The sequence below is a fragment of the Lathamus discolor genome, chromosome 5 (genome assembly GCF_037157495.1).
Source record: "Lathamus discolor isolate bLatDis1 chromosome 5, bLatDis1.hap1, whole genome shotgun sequence".
Taxonomy (NCBI): Eukaryota; Metazoa; Chordata; class Aves; order Psittaciformes; family Psittacidae; genus Lathamus; species Lathamus discolor.
This window is the reverse complement of record NC_088888.1, coordinates 40,431,487-40,455,474: the sequence shown is the minus strand read 5'-3', so window position 1 is coordinate 40,455,474 and position 23,988 is coordinate 40,431,487. Positions and strand designations below refer to the sequence as shown.

Below are 23,988 nucleotides of genomic sequence, written 5' to 3'. Positions count from 1 at the left end.
TTAAAAAAACCCCGTCTACAGACACTGAGCATCCTGACAACAAACCAATCAAAATACAAATAGGTGAGGAAAAAATACATTTGCTGGAACTGCCAAAGGCTAGAAAAGTCCTCTTCTGTGTTTCATTGGCAACAAAAGTAAAAACACTTCCATATTTTTAGTAGCATGAATAAGTTTAAATTATGATAATAATTATAAAAGCGGCAGCTAAGAGTGGCATAAATGAAGTGCGCAGCATGAGATTTTAATGTCATTGTTTTGTGGGGTTCTTTGTTTTCAAATGAAGAAAATAGATGTGTTTGCTTACTGTGGCAGGATATTCATAATGTGCTTTGACTTTACAGAATTAGGAACGCAAGATTATTTCTAAATGCAAAAATGTGTTTGTGTATATGTATGTCCAGTTGTATCTTCTAATCTCCTTACTCCATGTTCAGGCATAGGCCTTCTTTTACTTAAAGCAAAGCAGACCTAATAGTCCATTTTCAAACTTCTACACACGCCAAGAAACACAATAAAAAGCACTCAACTTTACTGTTGTTACTCTCTGCATCTTTCCATACCCAGCTGCCCCCTGTGTTATCTCTTCATTAATATACATGTGTGTGTGTGTGTATACACAAACACTTTTTAAAACCATTATAGTCTGGTTCTAATACTGCAGTTGTAAGAGTCCCTCCTTACTGATTTGTCTCTTTAGTTCTCATCCTGTGCCACCTACAGCCTACAGCCTTCTGGCAGCCACCAGGACAAAGAACATCAGACTTATTGATTTATCACAGCAGGTTTACTGTGATATGAAAAGCAGCAAAGACTGCATGGGATTGAGGAAGAAAAAGTAAGTGTTGAATAGACCTGGTATCCATCAGAAGTGAAATTCAGGATAATTTTAAATGCTTTGGCCCATTCATTCCAGGATTTACTAAGCTATTGTTAACCGGTTTTTATGAAGTAATACATATTACATTCTGTAACTGAATGATTAAACTTTTATTGTTCTGAGGTTCAAGCTTTTGCATAGTATCACGTATTTGATGCTACACTATACTAATTTCAACTACACTTAGAAAAAGACACACATGCACATGATACTTGCTTCCCTCCCAGAAGGTTATTCTAAGGAAGTCTGACATATTAAAATAAGAGACAATTTAGAATATATCATCTCCAAAAGAGACAGAATTGCCAAATCAGTAGCATTACACAGATCAAGAAGTCTGGTATGAGGGAAAAAAAGAAGTGTAGATGATCTTACTTTGTTGTCTGAAATCTGTTTGGCAAGCATCTCCTTTGGGGCCTGCATGAGCATACGCAGACGGATCTCACACTGTTCCATGAGGTACTCCATTTCTTGCCTCTGCTCCTCCCACTGCATGCTGTCTGTCAGCATGTACTTGAGCTGTTGCTGCCGCAAGTCCACGCCATGCTGGGTATTGTCCCACTGGTTCTTCACCTTCTCCACTGTGGAGGACAATAGGGAATATGAAAAAACTAAGGCAAACAAACAAGTAGCCATAACTGCCACTTAATTCTCAGGATAAGAGCCAATAATGTAATTCATTATCACACACAGTAGTTTGCATATTCAGTATTTTAGTTTCCCATGAAGTTTACATATTTCACCCAAGCAAATTAAATATACAGGTGTTTGGCTACTTCTTGTTTAAGCAGGTCAGCATACAGGTAACAACTAATTCTGGAATATTTAAAAGGTGTTATTTTACTTTTGACGCACACATATGTGGGAGGCAAATCTGCCATGGCTGCACTGCAGAGATATGCCAGCAGCAGGGATTCAAGGAAGCCTTTAGGGTGATGTCACCTTTAGGGTGACAGCCATACCAGCAAGTCATCTTTATGCATCTGCAACTTAAACCAATACAAAGAAATAAATACTTTCTAGATCTGGATAGCTTTTACAAAGTGAACTAAGTTTTCCAGGCCACGGTGTGTTGAAGGCAGTCTAGTGACACCCGTGCTACTATTTTAGCCAAAATAGAAAGACTCCTAGTAACCCACTTTAGCACTTCCATTCCACCACAGGTTTCTAATACACAACAGAAGAGAGAAGTTATTGATAACCCCATTTACTTCAAGTATCCCATTCTTCTCTCAGTAGTTACAATAGATAAAGGTTAAAGCCTGTTTATCAATCAATAAACAAAGGGTGGAAAAAACCTTACAAGAGCCTAGGACAAAAATAGTATATCAGGGAAAGCAGTAAGTCTGCCTTCAGAGAGAAGTCAAAGGAGGTGATCCTGCCCCTCTACACTGCTCTAGTGAGACCTTACCTGGAGTATTGTGTGCAGTTCTGGTGTCCTCAACATAAAAAGGACATGGAACTGTTGGAACAAGTCCAGAGGAGGGCCACAAGGATGATCAGGGGACTGGAGCACCTCCCGTATGAAGACAGGCTGAGAAAGTTGGGGCTGTTGAGCCTGGAGAAGAGAAGGCTGCGTGGAGACCTCATAGCAGCCTTCCAGTATCTGAAGGGGGCCTATAGGGATGCTGCGGAGGGACTCTTTATAAGGGACTGTAGTGACAAGAGGTAACAGGCTCAAACTTAAACAGGGGAAGTTTAGATTGGATATAAGGAAGAAGTTCTTTCCTGTTAGGGTGGTGAGGCCTGGAATGGGTTGCCCAGGGAGGCTGTGAATGCTTCATCCCTGTCAGTGTTCAAGGCCAGGTTGAACAGAGCTTTGGGTGACATGGTTTAGTGTGAGGTGTCCCTGTCCATGGCAGGGGGGTTGGAACTAGATGATCTTGAGGTCCTTTCCAACCCTAACTATTCTATGATTCTATGATTCTAAGTGAGTAGCATCATACCTTTTTCTTAATATTTACAGACCTAAAAAAAAAAAAAGCCTATTACTTTAAGGTCTATAGAAGTAGAAACAGGTTTCCCTGTTACCTGTCATGACAGTCATTAGGAACACATTATATGACAAGAGCTAAAAAGTAAAAAAGTGAATGTAAAAAAGCAAGCAAAAAACATTACATCCAATATATTTATCTTACAAGTGAGTACACATTTTTATTAGAAAAGTAATACACTTGATACTCAAGTCACTTCAACCTTCCATGATTTTAACCTTTTACAATTATACAAAGCCATTATGCTTGACCTGCTTGGGAAGATCTCTTAATTTTAACCCATTTTAAAATATCCTGTTTAGTTTCACAAGGCTCTCGAAGACTGTGGTAGTAAAGCCCAGTTGTCAGAATAACTATTACTGGAGGACAAACTGAGTAATCTGTGCAATACAAATCCCTCAATTTCAGCCCTTAGGCAACTTGTGGATTAATTTTCAGGTGTGACACGGGTCATCCTGAATGAAAACTTAGAATAAAACTTCAGTAACCCAACAGCAAATAATAATCTGGTTTTCATAAAAAAAAATAATAACTAGAATAAATTAAAGTTGAAAGTTGTTACTGTATTGCATAAAAAAAATATGTTCAAAGGAAACCAGCAGCTGTTGGGAGAGATCAGTGGTTTCCCCAGAACAGCAAAAGCAAAACCAGCAGGAGTAAAAAAAGACTATAACTCTGTGTGCTGGCTAATGAGCAGAGAAAAAGCTCTTCAGTGTGTAGACTCTCCCCACAAAGCTGCAAAGAAAAAATATCCCTGAGAAACAGCTGCCTACAACAGCAACTTGGTTGAAATGGATATTTGATGTTTCCATAGTATTATTACAGAAAGAATATTTTTTTATATATTTTTCCCAAATAATGGCCAGGTTAACTTTACTCTCTGCACTGTTGACAGATTTCCCCTCTCTTTAGTCCCCACCAAAAAAGGACAGAAAAAAAGTGAAACTCTTGGTATCGTCAGCATTCAGTGGTTTCAACAGAAAGTTCCTAGAGAGAGTTGTCAGGGCCAAAACCCAGCACTGGACCAGTTACCAGTTACCAGACTAGTAAGAAAATTAACTCTATCCCAGCCAAAACCAGCACAGGCACCAGTCTAGTATGATAGGCAGAAAGATTGGAAAGAATCCCTAATGAGACTACGTTTTTAATTCATAGAATCATAGAATAGTTAGGGTTGGAAAGGACCTCAAGATCATCTAGTTCCAACCCCCCTGCCATGGACAGGGACACCTCACACTAAACCATCCCACACAAGGCTTCATCCAGCCTGGCCTTGAACACCGCCAGGGATGGAGCACTCACAACCTCCCTGGGCAACCGATTCCAGTGTCTCACCACCCTAACAGGAAAGAATTTCCTCCATATATCCAATTTAAACTTCCCCTGTTTAAGTGTTAACCCATTACCCCTTGTCCTGTCACTACAGTCCCTGACGAAGAGTCCCTCCCCAGCATCCCTATAGGCCCCCTTCAGGTACTGGAAGGCTGCTATGAGGTCTCCACGCAGCCTTCTCTTCTCCAGGCTGAACAGCCCCAACTTCCTCAGCCTGTCTTCATACGGGAGGTGCTCCAGCCCCCTGATCATCCTTGTGGCCCTCCTCTGGACTTGTTCCAGCAGTTCCATGTCCTTTTTATGTTGAGGACACCAGAACTGCACACAATACTCCAGGTGAGGTCTCACAAGAGCAGAGTAGAGGGGCAGGATCACCTCCTTCGACCTGCTGGTCACATTCCTTTTGATGCAGCCCAGGATACGGTTGGCTTTCTGGGCTGCGAGCGCACACTGCAGCCGGCTCATGTTCATTTTCTCATTGACCAGCACCCCCAAGTCCTTCTCCGCAGGGCCGCTCTGAATCTCTTCTTTGCCCAGTCTGTAGCTGTGCCTGGGATTGCTCCGACCCAGGTGTAGGACCTTGCACTTGTTGTGGTTGAACTTCATAAGGCTGGCATCAGCCCACCTCACAAGCGTGTCAAGGTCCCTCTGGATGGCATCCCTTCCCTCCAGCATATCAACCGAACCACACAGCTTGGTGTCATCGGCAAACTTGCTGAGGGCGCACTCAATCCCACTGTCTATGTCAGCGACGAAGATGTTAAACAAGACCGGTCCCAACACCGATCCCTGAGGGACACCACTCGTTACCAGTCTCCAGCCGGACATCGAGCCATTGACCACAACTCTTTGTGTGTGGCCGTCCAGCCAGTTCACGTTGTCCATGCAGTAATTGGCATAGAGAATTATTGGCGTATAGAGAAGCAATGTTTTACACTTAAGGTAGTAAAACACTGGAACAGATTGCCCACAGAGATGATAGATGCCACATCCCTGGAGAGATTCACAGCCAGGCCGGATGTGACTCTGGACAATGTCATACAGTTGAAGATGCCCCTGCTCACTGCAGAAGGGTTGACTATATGACTGCTGAAGGTCTCTTCCAACCCAACTAGTCTATGATTCGGTGATACTGTATTTTCTGCTGCATGTATTTTCTAACTGTAGCAACCAGTAAAGCTTCAGAGTCCAAATAATAAATTTTCCCTTATTTTCCAGTCGTTCCAGTTGTATGTTTTGGTTCCACAAATACCAGTAAAAAAAAGTAAAATTCAAAGGAGCTGAGGACCTTTTAACTGGAAGCTCAATTTTCAGATATAGATCAGTGACTTAAAAGCTACATCACAGTGAACAATTTTGAAAGTACATGCACAGTTATCGTCTTAAGTTGATACAGTCATACTTTTCACTAACTGTCCAGTGCCTCATAGCTCAACAAAAATAAAGATGCACAATTAATTCCTTTTATTAATAAATAAAAGAAATCCTTATTCCTGGATCTGTGTCTGTCAAATAACTCAAATTCTTCATAAGGTATTTTGAAATCCCAGCAAAAATATTTACCTTTGTACTTGGAAAAAAAAGGCCATTAAAGAAAACAAGTGGTAATTCTCGTTAGACTGTTAGAGTAAAAGCTATTTATCTTGCAAGTTTTCAGTTTGTTCAAGGAAGGCAACTTCAGCTAGGCTCAAAATCAAGAGTTTAACAAGAAGATATGAAGATTATTTTATTGCCGTGGAAACGCTGTATTTGCAAACACTGAATAGAGAAACTTACATTTTTCTGTGATCACTGTCCTGATGTCTGAACTGGAAGTTTTATTTTTCAAATTCTGAGCCAATGTGAAAACAGAATCCAGCTGAGGGTGCCGCTGCTCCAAATCTGCCTTCGTTATCTGTTGAGAATTAGGATATGATTTAAGTACAAAAAGCAGAATTTAGTTAGCATCATCTGTATTATTTATAGCTAAAACAAAACATGCATGTGTCACTACAAGTAGATGGCTGTTGCCATTATTATTTTAACCCTTGAACTATCACATTAATATACCACTGCTTTAAAAAGCAAATCTATTCTGAATTATAGTTACTGAAAATCCAGAGGTGAAGGTTAACCTGTACAAACCACATAGTTACCACAGTTACTGCACAGTATTTTCCAATATTTATTTTTAACTCTCCTATAACTTGTTTTTGTCTTATCAAGCTCTGATCATTTATATACTGGGGAGAGGGGAAGGTGTAAAGGGGGAGAGAGATGGAGGAGGAAAAAAACAGAAAGGAACACTCAGACTATATATTATATAAAACCCATAGTTATTTCACTACAGCAGTGTACCAGAAGACCACATTACAAATACAACACAGTTAGAAGAAAGTGTTTCCAAAGCTACTGCACATCAAATTAGTCTTTCAAATTCCAGATTATGTTAGACACCCACAGAAACAGTTTAGCATTTGTTTAGCCTGCAGCTTTTACTCTGGAGTCACGCATGTTAATTGATATCAAGTCAAATAAAATGAACCTACAGCATATATCTCAAATACTGCCCATGGCTCGGCATAGTATGAGCTATCAACAGAAATAAATATTTACATCATAAGCATTCATGGTACAACTGTTAATCATTTTAGCATGTCCCTGGAAATCAGTTTAGTCTAACACCACTACAACAAAACTAATTAGAAACCACTAAAGAGCGGATCATAAAGGTCACCCTCCAAGCAAATATGAAGCTGCTCAAAGGATTCAGCATGAGCTACGTATACATTCCACAAAAGATGTCATTTTCAGGGGGTATTTTCTATGTGCTTTGTTTAAAAAAAAAAAAAAAAAAAAGAGGCAATTCCTAACTCACACAATGACACAGAAATTAACGGGAAATCGTAGGGAGAAGAGGGGCATTTAAAGTGTAATTTTCAAGTTACGCATTTACTGCTGTCAGTTTCTTTTTCCTTTAAACACATGCAAGTTATTTACTGAATGTACAAGCTATTAAAGTGTGAGCCAATTTTCCAACCCACTAGCCTTCACAAAAACACATACTTTCATTCGTGCAATAGTCCGATTGATCTCTTCGGTATTTCCCACGGTGACTATGTTTGACTTGAGCATCTGGTCAACCAATACCAACCAGTCAGCCAGTTCAGTTGTAGTTTTATCCAGATCAGCAGGTGCAGAAAGTTCCAAAGCCTGCTGAGCCTTAACAGGAATTTCCAATGAAGAAGATACTAGCACCACCTTTTGGACATCTGGAACAGAGTTTGGGTTTTTTGTTGAAAGAAAAGTCATGGCCACATGTGCAGCTGTGGGAATTACAGGGGTTTTGTGATTCCTTTAAATATACAAAAGCAGCTACAGAGAAAGCTCAGCAACATTTGTATTTGAGGGATTTTAAACACCAGAAATTAACCTGGAATTCCTTTTGCCACCCTCAACTTTGTGGGGTTTATTTTTTTTAAGGCTATGAATTATTTCATTGCATGCCAAAGAGCCAAATGATTCAGGCTAACTAAAAAACAAACAAGAAAACTTGCAAAGGCAAAATGACATTAAATCTAATGTAGTGAAGCTAAACATTCTTTAACACAAAAGGGAACTGACCCTTATCAGGCATAAAATCCCAATCCTTTAATTTAAGATAAATGTCTATAATTGTCTCCCTCACTTTTGTATTAAATGGCAGAAAGGTTTCCCCCACTCTTGGCTCAGAATTCACAAGTAAGCTCAGAATAGCACAAGTAAGTCAAGCTACTGCAGTAGGATACTTCACAGACTTGGCAATACTCAACTGTCCTAAGAAGGGACAGATGCCTGCTAGTTCAGCCCCATTCTTTTTTTAACCTGACACTGCAAAAAAATGAAGAATCAGCTGAACAGTAGGATTCACTTTAGAAGCTGTGGCTGGTTGTGTTCCAGTTCTGAGAAAATACTAAGTTATATCAAGATGAAGCATGAATATTACACACTCGTCTCAACCAATGAATACAGAAGCTTTACTTAAACACCCTGTATGAAAGCTGAATCAAGGTTTTCAAACGCTTCAACAAAATTCGGCTTTCCTCCTTTAAATAGTTTACCACTGCTGAATTGAAAAAAAAAAAAAGTTAATATACTGAAGTTCAAGATGCAAAATCTTTCAGGCAAAGGCTGCCATTTTTTATCTAGTTTTCTAAAAAAGAGACTTGGGCATTTTGTTCACACTCTGCTGATCCGCCTCCAACAACTTGAAAAGACAGCCAGTGTCAGTGTCTGATACAAGAATGTGTCATATTTAGACAGCTTCCCCTACAAGAATCAGGAAGATAAGTATCTAGCAGATGAGAAAGACCTGAGTCCCCACTGAGCTGAAAGATGCAGAATTGTCTTTATTTATAGGACTGCAGAGAATCTGCATGCTGGAGATACTTTACAAATAATTTGTTGGGAAAAGCTTCTTGTGGATCTTAATTACTGAATGGCATGACAAGGCACAAATCTGCAGGCTGTCACAAACATAGCTATTTTGGTTTTTAATCTGCTCCTGGTACACTGGGCTCCAGAGGCGGAGGCCCGAGCTTTATAAAAAATTCCTCATTTCAAGACTCTTACAGAATCCCAAAGGACTCTCCCGGTCCTGAACTGTAGGGCAACTTTTTCCCCAAACCAAACATTTCCTTCTTTCTCCCACAGTAATGTGAAGGTAGCCCAAGTACAGCGATGGACACTATTTCCTATTTCTGCTTGTCTAAGTTCATGAGGAAGGTTTTCCTTTTTGGATTATTTTTGACTGCAAATGGGATTAAACTCAATGCATTTAAACACAACAGAACTGGTCACTCACCAGAAGGCTTTGTCTGTGTAACAAGACAAGACTGCCCAACAAATGCCTCCAATTCTCTCACTCTGGCAGGCACTTCTCTGAACACCTGCAGTCAAGCAGAGAGGAATAAAAACAATAAGACAAGCTATAGTAGCAGCAAAATGGCATCCCTCTCTAGATGACAAAATATTCTACACCATGCTTGCTACAATGCCAAGATATATATCAAAGACTTCTTTTAAGGTATCATTTAAAAACAATAAAGATGCCAAGAGGTACTCAAAACTGTTATTTCAGTACATTCCAGTGTCTTACCTAAATCATGGAGAGAAATAAATGAACAGCTGTAGACAGGTTTACATGTTTTTTACTGCCTAAGCTTCAAAGCTGTGTCTCATTATTTGAGTACATTTTGAAGGAGAGATGATGCAAAGCATGATTTGTGGTCAGTGACAGGAAAGTAGATAAACACAGAATTAATTTTAAAAGAAAATACACTAAACTCTTGTAATAAAGACAAATTTTCCCAATTTGCTTTCTAAAAGTTTTTAAAAGGCAGTGATGAAAATGTAATAAACAGAGGGGTGGAAATCCCTATTTTCATGGCTGAATAGGTTAAAACAGATCTTTTTCTTTCCCTGAACAACCAAAAAATCCTTTCCCCAACAAATTGCTACCACTCTGATCCATAATACAATCCCAATAATTCTGTTCAGTTTTCACTTAAATCTCCAGGCTCTACTGGTATTACTCCAAACAGTGAGGAGTTTTCATATCCTTGCCAATGAGATTGAATACTAAAGCTTCTATTTTACAGCAGTTATACTGAAGAAGAATCCTAGACACAATTAATATGTTTTCACCAAGATTTAACAAATCTTCATTTGTTTTTCTCTTAACTGCTGCAGAAGTTGAACTTTCCTATACAGCTCAGATTTACTGTGACTCTCTCAGTTTCAAGTTAAGACATTACTGTTTGCTTCACCTGAAATTTTTTTGATCCAGCTGTTGAAAAGAAAACCAATACAAAAGAAAACAAAGGACCCTAATGTAGCTAAACTAACTCATCCAGATGGAAAAATATCCACCAGTGTTTCACGTAGACATAGACTGGGGTACCTTTCCTGACTGTGCCTGCATGGCTTCCAAGACATTTTATATACATGTCACAGATACATGTAAAGGATAACAACCATTCCAAGGACACTACTGTATCTTCAACTTCAGATACCCAGTGTTGAAGAAATGCACACCTTATTCCACCTCACATTGAGGGACTGCAGGCAATCGGAAAGTTTGTCTTTTTCCTGAAGATCAACATCTTTATCCAAAAGTACTTCAGGTTCAGTTCTATTCAGCCATTCCAGTTTCTCTCCCTGTACTTCCATTTCTTCACTTAAGACCTAAAAGGGACAGAAGAGTTTTAGACTGAAGCAAAATGTGTATATGCTTAAGTAGGGGGGAGTTTTCCTTTACCTCCAAATGTTTAGAAATTTCCCTGGAAATATGTACCAGAAAAGCTTCTATTTCAGTTTCTATGCTCTATCTAGAAATTACTAAAACATTTCTTCAAATATCAATATTTATTGCTGACTGGAAAATCCACAAAACTGCAAATAGCCAAGGTACCTATACAGCTTTACATCATGCACACTGATTCTTACCTCAAAAGATGCTTCTGTTTGATCAATTCTGGACATACCTTACGTATCCAAAAAAAGGCAATGCATTGCCAATCATAACTGTTGCTTGCATTCGTTTTTAAAAGAAATTAATGACCAAGGGCCTACGTCTGACATGCATTATACAAATACATGGTCGATCACTACAAGATACCTTTAGAGTACATTTCCTTAAGAAAAAAGTATTTAAAAACTAAACATAACTTTACAACTTCATTTTTATCAATGTCACACTGCCTTCTTTCTCTTTGAACATGAAAGTGCAGGCAAGGCCTTGCATAAGAAAAATAAAAGCTTATGCTTCCATTCTCACTGACTTTAAATCAACTGCACTATTATTTGCCCACAGACCACAAGCACTGTGGAGTAGGAATCACAGATTTTGTTTTTAAACCCCTAGAATTAAAATATTTACAATAGCAAGTATAAGTCATGTTTATCCACCCCACTATTTACACTAATCTCTGTTACACAAGTACTATGGAGGTGTGCATAGGAAAGTGACAGAACAGAAGCCTGGAAAGCAGATCAATGAACAAAGGAGCTTGCTACAATAAGCACTTTATAAAATAGTGCCTTTACTAAATTTTCAAAGGTCTACCTTTAAAAGGACTTTTCGAAACAAAGAATCACTGAATGTCTTGAGTTGGAAAGGACCTTAAGGATCATCTAGGTTCCAACCCCCTGCCACTGACACAGATGCCTTCCGCTAGACCAGGTTGCTCAAAGCCCCATCCAGCCAACATGTTATATCCTTTTCAATTGAAGACTGCTCCAGAAACTACTTAGAAACCACCTTCTCATTCCCAGACTATTTATTCCTAACTGATCACAGAATCACAGAATCACAGAATCACAGAATCCCAAGGGTTGGAAGGGACCTCAAAAGATCATCTAGTCCAACCCCCCTGCAAGAGCAGGGTAACCTACAGTACATCACACAGGAACTTGTCCAGGCGGGCCTTGAATATCTCCAGTGTAGGAGACTCCACAGCCCCCCTGGGCAACCTGTTCCAGTGCTCTGTCACTCTTACAGTAAAGAAGTTCTTCCTGATGTTAACGTGGAACTTCCTATGCTTCAGTTTACACCCATTGCCCCTTGTCCTATCACTGGATATCACTGAAAAAAGCCTAGCTCCATCATCCTGACACCTACCCTTTACATATTTGTAAACACTGATGAGGTCACCCCTCAGTCTCCTCTTCTCCAAGCTAAAGAGACCCAGCTCCCTCAGCCTCTCCTCATAAGGGAGATGTTCCACTCCCTTAATCATCTTTGTGGCTCTGCGCTGGACTCCTTCAAGCAATTCCCTGTCTTTCTTGAACAGAGGGGCCCAGAACTGGACGCAATATTCCAGATGCAGCCTCACCAAGGCTGAGTAGAGGGGGAGGAGAACCTCTCTTGACCTACTAACCACTCCCTTTCTAATGCACCCTAAGATGCCATTTGCCTTCTTGGCCACAAGAGCACATTGCTGGCTCATGGTCATCCTCCTATCCACCAGGACCCCCAGGTCCCTTTCCCCTTCGCTACTTTCCAGCAGGTCACCCCCCAACCTGTACTGGTACATGGGGTTGTTCTTCCCCAGATGCAAGACTCTACACTTGCCCTTGTTAAATTTCATCAAGTTTCTCCCCGCCCAACTCTCCAGCCTGTCCAGGTCTCGCTGAATGGCAGCACAGTCCTCTGGTGTGTCAGCCACTCCTCCCAGTTTTGTGTCATCAGCAAACTTGCTGAGGGTGCACTCAGTTCCCTCATCCAGGTCACTGATGAAAATATTAAACAGCACCGGTCCCAGCACCGACCCCTGAGGGACTCCACTAGTCACAGACCTCCAGCTAGATTCTGCGCCATTGACCACAACTCTCTGCCTTCTTCCCTTCAACCAGTTCTCAATCCACCTCACTACTTGATCGTCAAGCCCACACTTCTTTAGCTTATCTATGAGGATGCTGTGGGAGACAGTATCAAATGCCTTACTGAAATCAAGAAAAACTACATCTACCGCTCTACCATCATCCCTCCACCTAGTCACTTCCTCATAGAAGGCTATAAGGTTGGTCATACATGACTTCCCCCTCATAAAACCATGTTGGCTGTTCTTAATGACCCCCTCATCCTTCATATGCCTAGTGATGGAGTCAAGAATAAGTTGTTCCATCACCTTTCCAGGGATGGAGGTAAGGCTGACTGGTCTATAATTACCCAGGTCCTCCTTCTTGCCCTTCTTATAGACTGGTGTGACCTTTGCCATCCGCCAATCCTCAGGCACCTCGCCCGTTTCCCACGACTTACCAAAGATGATGGAAAGTGGCCTAGCAATGACCTCCGCCAGCTCCCTCAGCACCCGTGGGTGCATTCCATCCGGACCCATCGATTTACAGATGTCCAGTTTGCATAGCTGATCCCTAACCCAATCCTCATCTACCAAAGCAAACTCCTCCTTTGTCCTGACTCCTTCTGGGGCTATAGAAATCCGGGGCCCTCGGGGAGAGTCTGCAGGAGTAAAGACAGAGGCAAAGAAGGCATTCAGCACCTCTGCCTTCTTTATATCCTCTGTCTCCAGGGCACCCACTTCGTTCAGCAGTGGGCCTATATTGCCTCTTGTGTTAGTTTTATTTGCTATGTATTTGAAGAAGCCCTTTCTATTGTCTTTAACCCGACTAGCAAGATTGAGTTCCAAGGAGGCCTTAGCTGTCCTAATTGCCTCCCTACATCCTCTAACAACTGTCCTATATTCCTCCCAAGCGGCCAGCCCCTCCTTACATAATCCATAGATTCTCCTTTTCCACTTGAGTTTGCCCAGCAGCTCCTTGTTTAACCACACCGGTCTCCTAGATCCCTTACTTGACTTCCTACTCATTGGGACGCTCCGATCCTGAGCTTGGAAGAAGCGGTCCTTGAATGTTAACCAACTATCTTGAGCCCCTTTACCGCCCAGTACACTTTCCCATGAGACTTCCCTTAGCAGTTGACTGAAGAGGCCAAAGTTGGCCCTTCGGAAATACAGAACTGTGGCTTTGCTAGGTATTCTATTCCTCCCACACAGGATCCTAAACTCCACCATCTCATGGTCACTGCAGCCAAGGCTGCCATTGACCGTCACCACTTCGACCAAACCCTCCTTATTGGCGAGTACTAAATCTAGCAGCGCTGCTCTCCTAGTTGGTACGTCCACCATTTGCATTAAGAAATTATCATCCATGCACTGGAGGAACCTCCTAGACTGTGAATGACTGGCTGTGTGAGTCTTCCAGCAAATATCGGGGTAGTTAAAGTCCCCCACGACGACTAAGGCATGTAGTCGCGAGGCTACTTCCAGTTGCCTGTAGAAAGCCTCATCAACTCCTTCGTCCTGATCAGGAGGTCTGTAATAGACCCCCACAACTGTATCACCCGTGCCAGTCTGCCCCTTGATTCGTACCCACAGACATTCCACTTGCTCCTCATCCGACCCCGGACAGAACTCAATACATTCTAGTTGCTCTCTCACGTAAAGAGTTAACATCTGTATTCCTACATCAGTTAACATCAGTTAACATCTGTATTCCTACTTCCCTAACACCAACCTTTAATAATAGCTCACCTTCCCTACACTTTTTTATTCACATCATCATATCTCTTCTCACTGTTCTTTGACTAGAAAAGTAAGCTGAGTTTCTTTGCAGATGAATACTTCACCCTTCTGAACATCCCAGCAATCTCAGCCAGTACCTGTTCTATTTCAAACTTACCTTTCCTTAATGTACATTGCCAAAATCACACAGATGTTAGTGCCTATGCAGGGCCAAAAGGGTACCTAATTCCCTGCCAGTGTTTCTCTAGCAAATTCTGCTTCTCCCCTCCTTACTCCAGTTTTACCTTTCACTTCAGACATCTATTTAACGGCAGATAACAATAAAAATTAAACTTTTATCACAGGCAGCAAATCTCAACTGACACGAGTCAATTTGTTTAGGTACACACAACTTCAACAACTCTATAAAGCTGTTGAAGTTGGAAGATTCCAGATCTGTTGGAAGTTCAAGCCTTTCCACCTGATTTGTTGGTTTGGGCTTTTTTGCTTGTTTGTTGGTTCTTTGGTTTTAATTTACTTACTAAATTAAAAAAAAAAAGAAAAAAAAAAGAAAAGAGCAAGCAGTCTTGTCAATTATTCCTTCCATTTTTTTAAGATTCCAGAAACACTGTCTTTCACACATTCTACAAACCAAAATATTGTTGTCAAATCTAGACACAAAATTAAAAGGGAAAATACACATGTATATATGCACCCAACTCCCCTGAAATGACCAAACCCCTTATGTTTAAAAAGCAGGTTAAACAAAATCTTAGACATGTAATGAAGTATTAAAGTTGCCTAGTAAATGGGACAATAGTACTTACTTAGCATTTTAAGCTTATCAGCTTTTGGCTAAAGTTTTGGCAACTATAAAGTTGGCCTGGGGACATCATCTTCAGTGCAATTCAACTTACTAAATTTTATTAGTAGTACACATATTTCTCACTTTCTGATAAATAGCCACCAACTTCTGGCTAGATAACATACTTACCAACTCAACCGAACTTCATTTCAAAATGCCACTTGCCTGTGTGAGTTCTCTCACAAAACTGTCTTCCACAACCATTATATTTATATTTTTTTGGCAATTTATAATGCAAAAATTTGCCTCCCAAAAGCTACATTCTGATGCTTCCCACAAGACATACATGTGTATACACATACACACACTAATCAATCTTGCCTGTAATTCTTGCAAGTTTTCTTCATGGTCAAACGTGAATCTTGTGTCCAGAGCATTTTCTACATTTTCCAACCAGCAACGCAGCTCATCAAGCTTCTTTTTGTACTCTATCAGCTGTTGATTCTCTCCTTTTAGCCTTAAAAATGACAGCAAAAAGCCCACATGTGTTTCTGCAGTGAATACAGCACATCAGTCCTACATTACTTCTGACGCAGCAGTCATGTTTTTCAGTGGTGGCAACCTTTTAAAGGATTCATTTTGGTAGATAAAAGGATTATATAATCATCATTAAAATGCAAGACACTTGCAAATTAATACTACAACCTTAAAAATAGATAAATTTAAGGTCCAAAAATAAAAAAAAAAAAAAAAAATCACAAAATAGACTTTTAAAAGATTGCAGAAAACATTAAACATGAGAGTGATGACAACACCTTCAGGCCTAATCACCATAAGCCACTTTTTGTGGTTTAACCCAGGACACCACTACAAGGCCACTATTAATGAAAGTATTAGAAACATCCCTAAACCCTCAAAGGAAAAAATTCCATAAAACCACACAAATCTTTAATGGAACTTCTCAAACTAAATAATTAAGAAAAATCTTACTGCATTTCTAAATGTATCAGGAGATATTAAAAATATATAATTATATAGGCTCCAAAAAACCCTATTAGTTCCAGAAATTTATCCTTATTATATTTTTAGTGGTAAGAACAGAGAGGGGGACCTTGTATTCCCAGATATGCTAAAATTCGAATATATAGAAAGTTTATCTCAGTGAACCTTGCTCTTTGATCTTCTGAAGCAAATTCAAGGCTGCATCAAAATGTATTTTCATTTTGTTTAGAAAATCAGATGGATTAAATCATTGCAAACACAGACATAAAGGTTTTAATTTTTAGTACTGTAGAAATTCAGAAACAGTACAAGTGTTTCAATTTGTGTACCTTTGACAATGCAAAAACAGAAATCGAGGTAATATACTTACAGTTCAGCTTCAGCCAGAGAAAGCCTAGCATTTCTTCCCTAAAAAGTCTGGCTTAGCAATTAAAAGATTTTTAAAACAAAGAAAAATTGTAGGAAAGTAAGTTTTGTGGTTGTCATTTGGTGGGTTGTATTAAAAACAGACTCACTAACCAGTCAGCTGCAGGTGCATTTATGAGAAATCAGGTCTAGAAGACAGTTCAAAGCACATAGCTCTCAATATCAGGAAAATTCAGATTAATGATGGCACACTGTAAATGCACTCTGTCTCCCACAGTCTTCTAAATGAGATTCTCCTCACTGGATCTGGTCAGACATCCAAATTTCCAATGAACTTCTTACCTCTGTTGTCTATCCATGACCTCTGCGGTGATTGCTTGCCAGCGTCTATTCAGTCCTGCCAGCTTCTCCTGTAGGAAGGTCCCGTCTGTAGCAGACAGTTTCTGTATGATCCCTTCCCCAGTTCTGTTCAATGCTGAAACACTGGTCTGATGGCTGCTGACTCCCTCTTCAAGTTCCTGTCAGAAACATAAAAGCCACATGGAATTTTTTTTCCTGACATAAAGTGGCTTTGATCTGTGGCTCATAATACGCAGGATGAATCCTGGGTGCATATTATTTTACTAAAACAGGCACTTAAAGACATCTTACTTAAAATTGGATGCTGTTGATTTAAGTTATTAAGATTCTGTTGTTGAATCTAGTTCTATTTTCTAATGTGCCACAGAAAGATAATGACACAGAATAGGCTGCCGGATACTACTTAGGATCACAAGAATTCATTTAAACCATCAGTGCTAGAATCCACACTCATGTTTGATTCCTTTCCCCTTAAAGCACAGCACTTTCTGGTAGTGCAAATGGATGGTATGACTCTTTTTAAACAGTTCTTCTCATAACTTATGCCCCTGACTATCTGCACCTTACCAGTATTTTTGCTAGGATAATTATGGCTATGCTGCCATAGTCCCACACATCACAGAAAATCCATGAAACTAAAAGCAAGTCAGAAGATGTCAGAATAAAACCTTCAGATATCCATAACCACTACAAAAACCTTATATTGTTAGTAGAAACTTGCTTGCAACTAGATCAGCAATAAGGGAAATGCCCTAAAAAAAACCCTAACCCAACAAGAATAAGACAAACCTTATGTTAGATAGAATATTACATTTCTTTCACAGCACAAGCCAAACTCTTGGATAGCCATTTATTTCCCAAGGGGAAAAAATACGATCCTTAAAGTAATGTTTTCTTATTATTATTTAGAAAGAAGTAGTCTAGCTAAACAGAAAATTCTGCTTTTAGTAATCTTCTCTTTCTAAATTGCTTAAGCAAGTCAGGATCTTGCAAAGTCAGTTTAAGCAAATAACTTGCTAAGATATAATTGACCATTGTTGGGTTCCAATTTTTTAATTATGAGTAGAAAACAAGCAAAATAATATACATATATTTTTAAAGCTGACACAAAACTTATGAAACATCAAAACTTATGCCAACATTTGAAATATCAAACTATCTCAAAAACATCCATACTAAGAGGCATCATAAAACCCTATACTATAAGCAGGAGTTGAGCTCTTCCCCGAGAACCATTTAAAACAGCAGTTCAAAAAGAAATTTCAAGAGCTACCACTTTTTAAAGTGCAGATGCACAGCCTCATTTCAAATCTATATAGAAAACTAGAATTTTAGACAAAAATCCTGACTTTTTCCAACTTGCTCATTTTCTGAACAAATCACACATACCTGTTGATGCAGCCCAGCTCTCTGCAGCTCCAGGCTGCCATCCGGACCTCGGGCATCAGCTAGTAAGACTTCAGCTTCTGTTATCCAGTGGGAGAGGTCATTGAGATCACAGTGGAACTGCCTCCATGCCTCTGTTGCTCTATCAAAACGACTGTTTAAAACAAAGTATTCAAAAATTACCCAAACCATTTTGGTGAAAAGGCTACAATCCCTACTCTGGTGAGTAGAAGCCTGCCTTGTGAAGCAGAGAGGCTGGTTAACTAACTGCCAGTATCGAAGGCTTCCTGACAGAACAGCAGCCCACAGCACAGATTGGCTTTAACTTCCAGCTGAAGGAAAAAATGGCAGTCCTAAGCAAACTTTTGTTTCTATCACTTCAAATAAAAAGATTGATTAGCTGAACCAAACTGCTCTGTAGAATCGTTTGGGTTTTTTTCTTTATCATAAAATGGCTCGGATATCAGATGGTGTGGAACATGAAATACGATTAATTGCTATGGGGGGTTTTTAATTATTATTCATAAACCATGGGGTACTGGTGCCTGGAATTTAGTAAGTGAAAGTGGTTTTGATTATATAGAACTGACTGTATTACCAGTGGGCCTGCATAAGTAGGTCTTACACAATTTAATCACACAATAATTTACCAGGCATTTCATTATCATCTTTATGGCCCCAAATTAGTGTGTAGTGTAACATGAAGGGCATCAACTTCTAGCATTGAACAGGCTGAATTATCACAGTCAGAAGGCTGCTTTTAACTGAGAGTTCTACTATGTTAACAAACAAAACCAGCCCTAATTGCTTTATAATGCTAGCACACAGTTAGCAATCAACGAATAGAAAACAAGCTACTTTATGCCATTCTGACACTGTTTTCTTATTTAACATTCAGCACTGGGGCAAAGGCCATGTCAGGAGCAGCACTGTTACAAACAGCTCAACAGAGTATTAAGCCCATACATACACATACACACACACGCATTTCACTTTACATATATGATCAACTTAAACTGAAGTGAACTGCATTTAGTTGAACAATTAAAAGCTTAGCTAAATAGAGTTTAATTCAACATGTGCTTAGCTACATCAGAGCTTTTATTAAAGGTTTAGCTATTTAGCTGGCACTCAATCACAAAATCATTACTACCTCTGAAAACTAAATCCTTTTTATGGCACAGACTTAAGATGTTTTTCCTAATTCTGTCAAAATCTCTGCCCACTCCAGAAACAGAAAAAAAGCCAAAGATTAAGAAGATAGAGTCTTCTAGCCTCCTTGTTTATACTTACTGCAACACCAGGAAGAGCAAGAAAAAACTTGGTTAAAAATTCTTCTTAGTAATTGAAAGGATATAAAAATACTAATGTCAAAATACAGTGTTTTAATATTGATATTAATGGTGTCTTCATTAATCAAAGTACAGCCTTCTATTAAAATTAAAATTGCAGCACTTAATATATTCAGGAAGCTACATACCATTTAGCTGAAATTGCTAGTTTAATAGTCCCTTTTGTATGAAAATCACACCCAATATTATTCTCATTAAGATGCACTGCTTTACAAGCTTTATGAAGTTGAAGATTAATTTGTATTCAGTGAACCAGCTGAAGAGGTAATCTCTTGCATTTTGCCAGCTAATCATAAACATTGAACTTACTCTTTGATACACTTCTCTTTTGCAATGGGAAGTTTCTGGTTAACCCTGGCTACGTAATGAAATCAAATTTAAGTTGTAAATGAAATTAAATTCACACTTACAAAAGGAGAATATTAGTTAAAGCTTTTCAATTAAGTTACAGGAGGGAAAAAAAGTCATATCTAAAGCTTAGCATGCATCATACAAAATAGCTGCAGGCATATAAATACAGATGGGCACCAGATTCTGCAGCAGTTGTGTCCAAAACATAAGGTGACCACAGGCAGCCAGCAAGAGCACAGGAAGTGCTACCTACCTGGCACCACTGTTGGTTTTCAAACTTAAAAAAATTAAATAGAAAGTGAAACAACACTGCCTCCTGAATTTAAACCTTGATGCAACACTGATACAGTGGCCCAAAATTTCTAGACGTGTCTGCTTACACACTACCACCAACTGACTTATATTCCCACACGTACACTAGTGCTCTGAGTTGAAAACATCAGCTTGTGTAATACACACTCTCCCTAAAAACAATCTCCTCAAAATACACCACTGATGTTTGACATCAGACTTCTGGTGCTACAAAGCAAGTGCACATGGCTAGACATTACTTCATGCCCTACGGAACTTATTCATTAACTATTACCTTTTATCACTATTAAAAGGCAAATACTATAGAAGCAAATTAACTACAGTATGAGCCTGTGAATTTAATTTTAAGTTTCATAAAATCATTTTCAGTCATTAAAAGTTTTTTTTTGCATAGCAGCAATCTCAGTGTCTACTGCTGTTTAGAGCAGCAGCAGCAGTACCTTCAGATTAAGTGGTAGTGTTCTGAACACATACTTTCATACTTTTACCAATTGCAATTTAAAATGCCTTTCTGTCACACTTTGTTCCAACTTTGACTAAGTGGTATTGAGTTTGGTTTTAAACATTTTAAGTTGATTCAAATAAGAGGGCATTTTCAGTTTAGAATACCTTCTGTAAGGGGTGGGCAGAAATCAAAGCCTAGTTTAACTTTTCCCCTCTCCCCTTTTTGGCCCAAGTGAAATTACAGCTGTTTGATATTTGTGGAAAGGAAATAGGAAATAAACTTTTCTTAAGCACTGACTTCAATATTCTCCTGTTCTCTCAACCACAGTGTTCTAATCTGGTCATCTCTCATCTTCAATTACTTACAGCAAAGATTATAGGCAACTATCATACATGTTGTACTTTAAAATTCCCCATCCTTTTAAACTTTCCTTCCTTCAAAAGCATTCTCTAATTCTTTGGTAAAAGATGTCTTAACATTTTTCCTCTAGAACTTTGCTTTGCAATACATTTACAAAACATAAATGTTATGTCTTATCAACAAAATATTCTATTTTATAAAGCACAAAAATACCCAAACTACAATTTGCACGTTAACTGTTTCAACATTCACTAATTCTGTCAATTATTGTGTCACACTAATATTAGAGCTGATTACTCTCAAATTCTACCTTCATCATTAGAGTATATTTGTAAAATGCTTATAATCAAGTAATAAAATATTTACCACATGGTCACAGGAACCAAACATCTTTGACTTACCACTTACGATCATTATACATTCTATTAATTCTGTCCCATTCTGCATTCAGCTGGGTTAGTGCATCTCCTATTTGTATCGCCTCAGGTCCAGAGGCTTCTAATATAACATCAGGCTGCTTCTCATGTATGACTGCAATTTGATCCCCAAGCTTATCCAAAATATCTTTTACGTTCTGCAAGCACAGTAATGACAACAGGAGAGTCAATACCAGCAGGAGACAAAAACTTAACAAAGTAATACTTCCAAAATACTGTTCCAAAAATCAGCATCTACAATAACACCATGACCACCAGCAGTTTACAGATTAAATCACTTTTGGCAACTGAACTGAACAGTCCATCACAACTTTAAGAGTGCGCCCTTCTCAGGTCTTTTATGATGAGTATGAAGTATTTTATATACCCAATCTGTTCCAGAGGCAAAGGGGCAGACCATGCTTCTCAAAACTGCAGTATCTTCATTATTAAACAAATCTGCCCCCGGGTCATGAAGACACTGTACATATTCTTTACTCATGTAAAAGAATGAGACAAACCCCAACTTTATTACACTTCATATAACCTCCCATATGCACAGAACTGCAAAAGCATAAGCTACATAAAAGTTTTAGAATTGACAAAGTTAAAACAATCTACCTCAAACATCATTGAACTATGATGTGAAAATACCTTTCAACCAGATGCTATTGTAAGAGTGCCTTGGTATTTGGAGGACAGAGTCCATGTAAATAGTGGAATTTACTTATTTTGAATTTACAACAGTAACACTTCTAAAAATACAATGCTCTGCCATTTGCTTCTTCTGAAAACACCCTTAGAACATACAAAAATGTCAAGATCAGACTAGAAATTATCACCAAATGAAAAAAAGAAATTAATGAAAAAGAAAAGCATATACTCAGCATAAAGAAAAGCAGGTTGGAAAAGTGGACAGAAATTCTTAAAAGCTTTTAAAGGACCTCTATATCAGCTGCAGAAACTGCTTATGTAGCTTTTGCTCAGAGGCAAAGCTGGACCGCCACAAGACTGGACCACCACAAGTCTGGACCCCACTCTGTTTCCTAACCCATGCCGATACATATAAACTGCACCATATTGCGTGCGATTCCCAATTCCAGTGGGTGTTTTCTGTGGGAATCTCCATATCATGCTCCTTTGTGTGATCAAAATTAACCACAACACAGACTTGTACATACTTGTACATACTGTACATACTCATTTGATAGCAGGATTCAGTATTTTCAAACACAATTCCTTCATTCCCTTTTGAAGAAGGGCAAATCCTTAACTACTTCCTCATCATTAATCACACAGATAAATCCACTGGGTGACAATGAGAAGTGGGAGCTTAAAACTGAGCACAAACTTATGCTTTGCTAATCACAACTGGTACCGTTATCCTGTGGCCTCATACAAAAGTCAAGAATCTCCTTTTCTTACTCTTCCTATGTAAGCAATTGTTTTCATATGACAGAGAAGAGCAGCTATATTAGGGAGACCAAGCAGGAACATAAGGAGATTAGCTTAAATGTTTCTTTACATATTATGTAGACTGCATGATGAAAACCATATTTTCTCCAACAAAAGAAGTTAAACCCTCCTCTCCTAACCCTTCCCATCCCCCCAGCTCCTACACCATTCTGCTTTGTATCCAGATTCTGCATAAAAGGAAAAATTAGCCACAAAACTCTGTTATTTAATTTCTAGTGTGTATTGATCCAGCATATACTGAGCAAAACCACAAATACAGCTGAAACAGTCACTAAGGTGGTCTTTCTTCTACTACTCCCTTCTCCCCTCTGAACATAACGCATAAGGAATGGAGTACCTTCAGTGCATCTTCCTGAGTTGAAAAGTCCTCATAGATGCCAGTATTTAGCTCTGGTGCATTCAGCAGTAGTTCAATATCAGCCATGGCCAGCAAAACTTTGTTGATTTCAACCAAGTATTCAGCCGAAAAAGGCAAGTTCCTAACCCCTGCAGCAAAGGGGCCTTTTAACCTCTGCTGGACAGGAATTGCCTAAAAACACAAAAGTTCATTTCACATTTCTAAGAACAAGCAGTTTTGTGAAAAAAATCCTAAATCAGTAGACTACATTCAGAGTAAGCGCTTTTCTATTTAAAGACAAAATAGGCATTTCTAGCAAATTACATAAATTCAGAAAGCTGCAAGTCTGCAGAGAACTGTTTCTATATTTATTAAAAAAAGTTAGAAAGCAGTAGATACCATGCTTCACAATGATTCTGTATTATTCTTTATTAAGACTGGGAAGTGGTAAGGGCACTGCTATTTCTCTCACCTTGATCCTTGCTGTTTCCAGAAATTACACTTCTTAATCAAACCTGTATCTAGTTGTAATTACAACCTACTGTCTACTTCCTTCATCATCAAGGACTCCCAGAATTTACCAATTTACTGAAGCACACTTTTCCCCCTCTCTACGTTCTTTTCAGTAACCACCTCCACCCACATTTCCCAATCAGTTTTTAAACAAATTAGTGCTCCACCAGTACCACAATATGCTTTTTGCAGCAATAACAGACACTAACTTCTCAAGAACTTGGCAACTGTTATCTGCTCTGGCTGTAAGTCCAAGCTACA

The 23,988-nt window shown here is 39.1% G+C and overlaps 1 protein-coding gene across 3 annotated transcripts in view; it reads right to left on the bottom strand.

The window, feature by feature from the left end:
* The window catches only part of UTRN (utrophin), a 386,987-nt gene that overhangs the window by 219,745 nt on the left and 143,254 nt on the right, over window positions 1–23,988 (bottom strand). For all 3 annotated transcript variants that reach the window (XM_065680488.1, XM_065680489.1, XM_065680490.1), the window contains 10 exons: window positions 23,215–23,406; window positions 21,387–21,559; window positions 18,169–18,319; window positions 16,762–16,937; window positions 15,433–15,568; window positions 10,261–10,410; window positions 9,029–9,113; window positions 7,252–7,457; window positions 5,983–6,100; window positions 1,256–1,461 (listed from right to left, as the gene is read on the bottom strand). In XM_065680488.1, coding sequence (XP_065536560.1) covers window positions 1,256–1,461; window positions 5,983–6,100; window positions 7,252–7,457; window positions 9,029–9,113; window positions 10,261–10,410; window positions 15,433–15,568; window positions 16,762–16,937; window positions 18,169–18,319; window positions 21,387–21,559; window positions 23,215–23,406 — 1,593 coding nt within the window. The remainder of the gene's footprint in view (window positions 1–1,255; window positions 1,462–5,982; window positions 6,101–7,251; window positions 7,458–9,028; window positions 9,114–10,260; window positions 10,411–15,432; window positions 15,569–16,761; window positions 16,938–18,168; window positions 18,320–21,386; window positions 21,560–23,214; window positions 23,407–23,988) is intronic.